General features: G+C 50.3%; 1 protein-coding gene across 1 annotated transcript; it reads left to right on the top strand.

Moving 5' to 3' along the window:
• The first annotated feature begins 235 nt into the window (after positions 1-235).
• On the top strand, positions 236-2,917 carry LOC112816445 (melanoma-associated antigen 9-like). The gene is made up of 2 exons (XM_025862937.2): positions 236-481; positions 2,309-2,917. Exons 1-2 carry the CDS (start codon positions 236-238, stop codon positions 2,915-2,917), a joined length of 855 nt encoding a protein of 284 aa, XP_025718722.2.
• The last annotated feature ends 7,018 nt before the right edge of the window (positions 2,918-9,935 follow it).

Here is a 9,935-nt window from a genome sequence, read left to right as displayed (position 1 = left end):
AGTTGTCCCCAGAGCTCTCTGAGTGCCAGCCCCTCCCCCACTGCCAAAGCAGCCACTGCCTGCAGCCAGCCTGACCAGGGCTCCAGCAGCTCCGATGAGGAGGGGTCCAGCCCCTGTGAGGAGCCTGAAGAACCCCAGCCGGGGCTCCAAAACATAATCCAGGGGGAAGCTGGCCGAGCTGGTAGAGTTCCTGCTCCTCAAGTATCACATCAAGTAGCCGACCAGCCAGGCAGAGATGCTGGAGATCGTCAGCCCGGATGCCCTGGATGCCTTCCCTGTGAGCTTGGGCCAGGCCTCCGAATGCTTGCAGCTGGTCTTTGGTATGGATGTGAGGGAAGTAGACCCCAGCGACCACTCCTACATCCTGGTCCCCATCCTGGGCCTCACCTATGATGGGATGATGAGCGGTGAGCAGGGAGTGCCGAAGATCGGCCTCCTGGGGGTGAGCCTCCTGCATGGTGACCGTGCCCCTGAGGAGGAGGTGTGGGAAACGCTGGGGGTCATGGGGGTGTATGCCGGCCAGGAGCACATCATCTAATGGGAACCTAGGGAGCTCTTCACCAAGGTCTGGGTGCAGGAAGAGTACGTGGAGTACCAGCAGGTGCTCGGCAGTGACCTGCCTGCTACGAGGTCCCGTGGGGTTCCAGGGCCCACGCCGAAACCAGCAAGTTGCAAATGCTGCAGTATTTGCTCCGGGTCAGGAGGGGTAGCTGGCTTCCTCCCTGGCCCTGTCTGAAGGGGCTGTGAGAGATGAGGAAGAGGAGGCCTGAGCTCTGGGGTCTGCCAGGCCCTTTCCAGGATTTGCTGGGTTCGGCAGCTTCTCCTGCAGGGTGCTGGGCATGAAGTGAGGCCACTTGCTGGTTCTTCCCTGTGTATGTGTTTGTGGGTGCCAGTGAAGACAGAGAACTGGGCGTTTTAAGGAGTGCAGGGCCAGGAAGGGTTGGGAGAAGAAAGCAGGGCAAGGAGCCTCCTGGGGGTGGGGGGGTTGTTTCCTGGGATGACTCCCACATCCAGAGCTTGGTGTCCTTGAGGAAGCTCTCCTGTGGGGTTCCTTGCGATAGAAGGTTTCAGCCACTTCAGGGGCTAATTGTGTGAGTACCATCCACTCTGCAGCAATTCTTCTTACCCATTCCAAGAGTTAAGAGTTTTATCATGTTCTTGGGGTGCCTGGGTCCTCTGTTGGTTAAGCGTCTGCCATCGGCTCAGGTCAGGATCTCAGGATCCTGGGATCACACCCCACATTGGGCTTCCCGCTCAGTGGAGACTCTGCTTCTCTCTCTCCCCCTGTGTGTGCTTTCTCTTTCTCAAATAAATAAATACCTTTAAGAAAAAGTTTTTTTTCATGCCCTGGACACCAGCCTGGACACCTTGCCTACTTGTTTGGGCTCTGGACCGAAATCACAGGGCATTGGTCTAGGGATGGGTTGGAAAGGCGCAAGAATGGAAGAAGCAAGGAACAGGGGTCAGAAGCTGAAGAGATAGAAGTTTGCTGGTTCTTGCTTTTGATGCCTTCCCGACCATCGTTGTGCAAATGCCAAAGGCAAGCACGCGCACACACGTGTAGGGATAGGGGCAGGAGGGCCCAGGTTCTGTCAGGAGTCAAGGTGAGGACCAGAGGGAAGAATGAAGGACCCTGTCCCCAGTAGAGAATCAGTCCTGGGAGGCCTCTGGGTGAGACAACGGTGACATGAGGCGTGTCCTGACTTCTGCTCTGGGTCCCAGAGACACTGAGCGCTTGTTGTGAGGAGTGGCCCTCAGGAGCAGGGATGAGGGCACCGGCCATCCAGGGAGTCCAAATGGGGAACAGAGGGTAGGGCTAAGGGACCTGAAGGACCTATCTCGGGGAATCCCTGGACTTTGTAGCCTGATGCGACGTCCACAGTCTTTGCCCGTGGCTCTCAGGGCAGTGAGGGCTGTGGTCCGAGGGAACGGGCCTGGAGAGAGCAGAGACAGGATCACCAGATGTGCTGCGGCCCATGCTGAGATCCGTGAGGGGGCTCAGGGAGGGACCTGGACTCCAGAACAGGGACAACGCACTGAAGCCTGCCCCTGCTGTCCGTCCTGGGAGGCCTGTTTGTGCCAAGTCCACAGGCGGTGTGTCAGGACGTCGGCATCCAGGTCTGACAGAGGCTGGGGGCCTGCTTTAAAAAACCGGGGGTCAGGAGCTAATGGGGGAAGACCCTGGCCCGGCCCAGGGCCTCGTGGAGGCACAGCCGTCGGGGGCTGGGGAAGAGGAGGTCCCAGCAGCTTAGATGAGGAGGGGTCGAGCACCTGGGAGGAGCCGGAAGTCACGCAACCCTCTCTCCAGGACAAATTCCACGTGAAAGTGGCTGCCCTGGTGGGGTTCCTGCTCCTCAAATACTGCAACAAGCAGCCAATCCACCAGGCAGAGATGCTGGAGATCGTCAGCAAAGATTACCAGGACGACTACCCAGTGATCTTGGGCCAAGCCTCCGAGTGCATGCGGCTGGTCTTTGGCATGGACGTGAAGGAAGTGGACCGCAGTGACCACTCCTACGTCCTGGTCAATGTCCTGGGTCTCACCTGTGATGGGATGTTGAGCGGTGAGCATAGCATGCCCAAGACCGGCCTCCTGGTGCTGCTACTGGGGGTGAGCATCCTGCATGGCAACCGTGCCCCCGAGGAGGAGGTGTGGGAAACGCTGGAGGTCATGGGGTTGTATGCCGGCCAGGAGCACATCATCTATGGGGAGCCCAGGGAGCTCCTCACCAAAGTCTGGGTGCAGGAAGGGTACCTGGAGGACCGGCAGGTGCCTGGCAGTGACCCTGCCTGTTACGAGTTCCCGTGGGGTCGCAGGGCCCATGCTGAACCAGCAAGTTTCAAGTGCTGGAGTATTTGCTCCGGGTCAGGCACGGGCAGCTGGCTTCCTCCCTGGCCCTGTCTGAAGGAGCTGTGAGAGATGAGGGAGAGGAGGCCTGAGTCCCAGTGGTGGCCAGGCCCTTTCCAGGCTTTGGTGGGGTCGGCAGCTTCTCCTGCAGGGTGCTGGGCATGAAGTGAGGCCACATTTTGGTTCTTCCCTGTGTGTGTGTGAAAAGAGAGAGCCCCGGGAGTTCTAAGTAAGGCAGGGCCAAGGAGGGTTGGGGGAAGAAAGCAGGGTGAAGAGCCAGCCTCTCTGGGGGCCTGTTCTCTGCGATGACTCTGACATCCAGAGCTTGGTTTTCTTGAGGAAGCTCTCAAATGTTGTTCCTTGGAGTAGAAGTTTTAACCAGCTTCGGCAGGTAAATCTGTGCGTGACATCCACCCCACAGCATTTGGACTTACCCAGTTCAAGAATTTTAAGAGTTTTGTCATGTTCTGGAAATAAGGTGGGAGATCTTCCCTCCTTGTTTGGGTTCTGGAATGAAATCATGGGCATTGGCATAGGAATTTGTTGGAAAGGTGGAAAAATGGAGCAGTCAAGTGACGGGGTCAGGAAATACGGAAATAAAAGATTATTCATTTTTGCTTCTTACACCTTCTCGTCTGTCATTCTGCAAAAGTAACATAGATGCGTGCGCCTTCATTCACTTAGTTCTTCAAGAAAAGAGGAGAAATGACATCTCAGCACAGAGGGAGCCCTGCTTATTGGCTCCTTGATTCCCAGACATGGGCTGAGCTCTGCTCTCTGGAAGGCCCTGTGTGTGAGCAGTGAGGACATTAGGAGAAGCAGGACACGTTCCACCCTTAGGGGACAGTCCAGCAGCTGCACTCATGGCAGGAAAGTGGGGAGAGGTGCCCTGAGACCTGCAGAAGCAGTGGAAGAAATGTGAGGGAGTGCGGCTCCCGGGGCAAGCACTGCAGTGGAAGTGCCCCTGGCCTTGGGTGGCTCAGGGTGTCGGGTCACCGTGCTTCCTTCTGTGCAGCTGATCACCATGAACCTGGGGGTGACAGTGGCCCTACTTGTAGACAGGGTACCTTAGAGGTGGGAGCAAAGTCTAAAATGGATAATTGCTCTGAGAAGTTCCTTCTGGATCATGGACAAACCAGGGAGTAATCTCCTGGGGCAGGAAAAGAAGGTATCCTGCACTCTCATCCCAAGGCCGTTGAACACAGTGCACAGACTAGGTGTTTTATATCCGTCATCTGCAAGTATTTCTGAAGAAATACAGTGATATTCCTTTGAAGTGGAGCCCAGAAGACTCTAGATTGGCACTCTTGTCCTGACCATGCAAAGCCAGAACCTACTGCTTAAAAAGTCATTTTAGTTTGATTATCTGGAGTGTAATTTGGACAGGTATAAGTAAGCAAGGTCTAGGTTTTGGTGCGGGAAGAAATGAGTGAAAGGAGTGGTTTGGTGGAAGAGAGGCTGGGAGAGAGGGAAGGAGCTGGTCTTTGACTCACATTCTAGGAGCTTTGTATTGTGTCCAGCTGGGACAATTCCCTCACACCTGAATGCCATACATATTCCCATATATCTCACATATATCCTCTGATTTAGAAAATGGATTGAGTTTTACTTATGAAGCACCCTCTTTGGCTGATTACTATTCCATGTCCTATTGAGCTGCACATTCTCTAACATGACCTCGGTAACAAAAAAAACAACAACAACAAAAAAAACCCAGATTAGAGAGTGGAAGGCCCTGGGATCAAAACAACACTTGAAATCACTGCCATTCATCAAAGTTCCAATATGTGCCAGGCACTGTGCAAGGTGCTTTCCATATATCACATGCATTCCTGCAGTCCTGCAAGACGGGGCTTATCAAACTCACTCACTTAACTCACTCACTTCAGAAAGAACCTGAGGCTCCTAGGACTTAGTCATTTTCCCAGGATCACGTGGCTAGTGAGTGACAGGGCAGCGACTAGAACCCGAGTCTGAATTCATGTAGAGTCCACGCTGTTCCCACCCACTGCAGCCTGTGTTCAGCCTTCCGAGTCCTACATCATTCCTGAGGACAGCATGGTGTCTTCCAGGTGACAAAAAGAAAGATGTTGTGGCTAAGGTACTAAAAAACCTGTTGCTAAAGAAGGAAGGTGACAATGAGAATCAAACAGGTTTTGGGTACAGTCTGTGGGATTTATTAACCTAGAGTTCTTCTGCCTGAACCTCAGAGTTCTTTGAAAACTGACTGCCCGGGAGCTGGCATTTTTTCCAGACCTGGCACTTTCCCGAATTACAGCAGCCTTTCCCTGGTATTCCCCTGTGTGCTCTTCTGCCTCACTCTTGAACCTGGCCTTCTAACGTGCTCAGCACTGGTCCCCATGGAACAGCTAGGAATCACCTTCTCTCCCCCAACATAGAACCTTACTCTCTGTAGTAATCCTCTCGTCACTAAATGAAGAAGTGAATCCTCCCTGCTGAGATCACAGAATCGTTTGAAAATTAGATGTCATCCTGTACTTGAAAGTATCTGTCACACAGGAGGTGCTTGAAAGTTTCAAAGAATTCCAAGGCAAACTGACCTCAAAAACTCCTTCCCTGGGATGCCTGGGTGGCTCAGTCAGTTAAGCATCTGCCTTTGGCTCAGGTCATGATCCCAGGGTCCTGGGCTCGAGTCCCACATCAGGCTCCCTGCTCAATGGGGAGCCTGCTTCTCCCTCTGCCCGCTGCTCCCCCTGCTTGTGCAATCTCTTTCTCTCTCTCTCTCTCTCACTGACAAATAAAAAAAATCTTAAAAAAAGAAAATCCTCCCAGCAATAAAGTCAGTCATAACAAATTATAATAGTTGCATTTGGTTAAGACCCTACTGTGTAACAATACATGGGAGAAACTGTAGTGTTCATCCATAGTGTGTCTTGCTTTCCTTCCAGAATACAGGGGACACCACCTTGCCAGTCCCCTTGTAGTTAGGGAGGGTTGTGTGATAACCCTTTGCCAAGGAGATGTGAGCAGAAGCATTGTTTCTCACGTCCAGGCGTTTGCGAGGCAGTACGTCCACTCCATGCTGTCTCCCTTGATTCACCAGCAAACATGGTGACCCCGTGTTGAGATAGGGGAGCCACAAGATGAAAGCAACCTGGACCCAGGGTCTAGGAAAAGCAGAGGGCCCCTGCTAAACTGTATCAGAATTTGTGTGCACAAAGATGCACTTCTGTTGTGTTAGCCCTTCAAATGTCACAGTTTGTTGCATCAGTTAGCAGTTACTTTCACGCAGCTGCTTTTTTTGTTAGGCTTATCTAGCAATTTTACTTAAGAAGGTAGTAGTGCATATCTTCCTATTGCAAAAAACCTTCTAAAAATACAGATGAGTCACAATATCCCCTTTTCAAAGTTCCTCCACAATTCAGCCTCCTCCTCAGAAGTCACCATGACTAACAATCTAGTGTGTGTTAATTTATTTTTTTAATTTAAAATATTTTCTTTTCCTTGAGAGAGAGAAAGAGTTTGTGAGTGGAGGGAGGGGCAAAGAGAGAGAGAGAGAGTGAGAGAGACTCTCGAGCAGGCTCCATGCAGAGCCCGACTCGGAGCTCCGTCTCAGGACCCTGGGATCATGACTTGACCCAAAATCAAGAGTCGGACGCTTAAACAGCTGAGCCACGCAGGCGCCCCTAGTGTGTGTTATTCTAAAGGTGACTATGGCTTTTTCTTAGATGTGCTCTACAAATATATTGTTTTTATTCAACCTAACCCGTAATACTGTGCATATTGATCTGCCACTAGCTTTTGTCACTTAATAAAATGGATGCAGAATCTTCCCATAACAGCACATATAGACCTACCTCACTTTTGAAAGTATTCCCTGGAATGTTAAAGTTTGTATATACCATAATTAATCACATACACAATTTTTTTCCTGGTGGAAACAAGTTGTTTTCCATTTATCGTATGACTAATAAAATGAAAACAACATCTTTGACCTGAATCCTTGGGTAGATATGAATGTTTTCTAATAAGATATACATACTAACACAGACATTGGGTTAGAGTGGAGAGGGTGTGAATTGTTTAACATTTCATAAATGCGTCTGAAATTTTATTCCACAAGTGCTATACCAGTTTGCATTCTCATAAAAATTGGAAATGATTTAAGATTCTGCAGTATCAACAAGACATTTCCCCCTCTACTTTGAGAAAGAGGGATTTGGCCAGAATGACCAGCAGCCAGAGGAGAAGACCAGCCAGGACACCCTCAGCTAGTGAGGGACAGTGAGAGCATCCTGGGGAAAGTGATGGCCAGAGTCCATGAGAGAAAACAAGTACAAAACCAAGTCCAGAGAGCCCCAGGCAGGCTGGCAGTCAGGGCTCTGAATCTAGAGTTCAGCTTAGGGGGAAAGGGGCCAAAAGGAGAGATGGTGGAGAGGCAGAGGGATTCAGGAGAAAGAACGTGGATGGGCTGGGGAAGCCTCTGAATCCTTATCACCAGCTGGAAGTTGTGGGGTGGTCTGACAGGGCAGGTCTGTTGGATGAATGGATCGGCAGCATGCCAGACACCCCACTACTGTAGAGTCCCCCTACCTCTGTCAGGAAGAGTACACTTGTCTCTCTGCCCCTGAATTCAGGTGAGCGACATCTCTTGACTACTCTAGTGGTCCAGGGCATCCTTGCCGGGGTCCCAGGGCTGGGAGCTGCCATGATGCCTGCTGGAGGCAGGGGCTTTCTCGCTGGGTGGAGTGCAACCCCACATAGAGGGTGGGGCTATGTGAGTAAGGGGTGGGTGACCAAGGAAGGACAGCTGAGATAGGCCAGGAATACCCAGGAGCAGTGGAATGGAGCATGCTGCTAGCTGCAGGGAGGGTGAAATTGGAAGGAGAAAGCCCTGGGGCTAATCACCTCAGACTCTGCAGATAAAGGGAGGGGCATGGACATGATTCAAAGCTGTCCAAATGGTGTCCACGGCTCAGACTCCATTCCCGGCTCCTGAGGTCGTGGCATAGCAGGGGCGGGTGTCCTGTCCTGTGGCTAGGACGGCTGGCCTGTGTTGGCACCATTCTGCAGGGTGGGCAGAAAATCTGTGGAGATGGCTTTTTCTTATCCAACTGATAAGAAAGTGTGGGCGCCAGTGCAGGACAAGGAGCATAAATGGGCTGGGGAAATCTGATAGGCCATGTTTCCTAGGAAGGAAGCACCACGGACCATCCTGTTGAGAGCATCCCTAACTCCAAGCTGCTGTTTGGACCTGGGGAGGAGACGTCCATGGTGACACCCTCAATAATAGTTTCCCATAGGAATTCTGAAGTTCCGTTAGCAGTTGGAGAACTGTGGGTTTCATCCATGGAGGTGGAAGGCCCAGGCAGGGGGCAGGCTCCACATTTTGAATCAGGGAATGGCACGCTCCAGCAACTTGATTCATCCAGGAAACATTTTTTGAACATATGCTGAGAAAGAATATCAAGTAAACAAAACAAAATAACATGACAAAGCACTTAATTCAGCCTGAATGGGAGGATGGTGAGAGATGTGATGTACAAGAGTTTTAGGAAGTTAGGAACTTTGAGATGGCAGGTAAAATCTATAATGACCCTGAATTCCGAGATTTCTCAATTGGCAGAAGCTTTTCCTCTCATCTGAGATTGAGTATCAGGGAGGAAGAATTGGTAGTAAGTTAATGAGCAAAGGTGTGGAGGATGCAGTCAGTGTGAGCCATGTAAGCAGTGAGCTTCTGCCAGCTGTCCAGGTGGGGCTGTCCAGTGGGTAGGAGGAAACATGGGTCTAACAGGAGGGGAGCATGGGCTGGGGATTTTAGGTTGCATCAGTAGGGGTAATTTGAGACCTTAGGTTTAGGTTTAAAAAAGGGTTGCATGGATACTGGCCTACATGCTATAGTAGGCCATCTTCTCTCCAGCAAACACAGTTGGAAACCAAAGGCATATATTAAATTTAGGAAAGACTTTAATGGGAGAAAATATTCAACCCGAAAATCAATTACAGAAAATTTTTATAAAATATATATTCTGTGTATTTGTGGCTCCTATGTATAGTTTTACAATAATGACCTTTCAGTTTCACATCTGCTGTGTCAGATCACTTATAAGGAATTTATTCTTGACAGCCTTTGGCAAAACTGAGCTTACTCTCTGCCTCCCCCAATATCCAGACACTACCTTTTCAAGTCTGGTGTGTGAGTTTTAGGCAGTAGGCAACTCTTCAGTAACAAAAGTTGCTCATAAAAAACAGATCAGGGGTCTGGAAGTACCCTTCGACTCAGATATCTAGAGGCTGGGATTCCATGATGTGTCATTTATCTAGTGGACAGTGGTCATCAAAATTTTAGGTGTAGGACCTTTTATTTCCTTCCACAGAAGAATCGCTTCCACAGAAATCCACTTCGTGAACATGAGCAAGGTAGAGCACTCTTGTTGAATGGTTGAAGTGAGGACGATAATCCTAAAGTCCTTCCTAAACCCTCAAAAAAGTGGACCCTGCCACCCAGACACAGAATGCTGGGGTCCTCCTGATCACAGATGGGAAAGCTGTGTGCCAGAAGACGCTTCTTCAGACATGGACTCCCTCATGCTCCTGCAAAGACACCTATCTGTGTGGACTCCAATGCGCCCAATGCACTGACGGTACTTTTGCTGTCTGGGTTTCCAGCGCTGCCAACAGCAAATCGTGCCCTAACCACTATGCTCTCAGCATAACTTATCATCCCATTTTCCAAACTCCTCATTGGCCACTGCTCCGCTACTCCCACTCCAATCCAGGTACACACTGGCACACATTATCTTTCTACCCACTTGACTACTCTCTATTCTCAGCACGGAATTAGCTGCCCTCCCTCTAACTCACCAAACCTTCTTTCCAAACCTGCCTTAAATTCTCATTTGAAAAGAGGCCCTTACTAGTGCTTTACCTGGTAGCTCTCCACTCCAAGAAACACAGTGGGCCTTCTTTACTTTCTTTTCATGCTTCCTTCTTTTAAACGTATCCTCAGATCACATTCAAGCACCCTCAACAAGAGTATGGAACTTGGCTCATTTTATTTACACCTATTCCTTCTGCTTCCCCAGAACACTGCAAAGATGTTTTCTTTATTTCTGTCATTAACCCA

The sequence above is a fragment of the Callorhinus ursinus genome, unplaced genomic scaffold (assembly GCF_003265705.2).
Source record: "Callorhinus ursinus isolate GAN/ISIS: 27379988/994484 unplaced genomic scaffold, GSC_fseal_2.0 scaffold458, whole genome shotgun sequence".
NCBI lineage: Eukaryota > Metazoa > Chordata > Mammalia > Carnivora > Otariidae > Callorhinus > Callorhinus ursinus.
The sequence above is the reverse complement of the archived record's forward strand: the minus strand, read 5'-3'. Positions and strand labels throughout refer to the sequence as shown.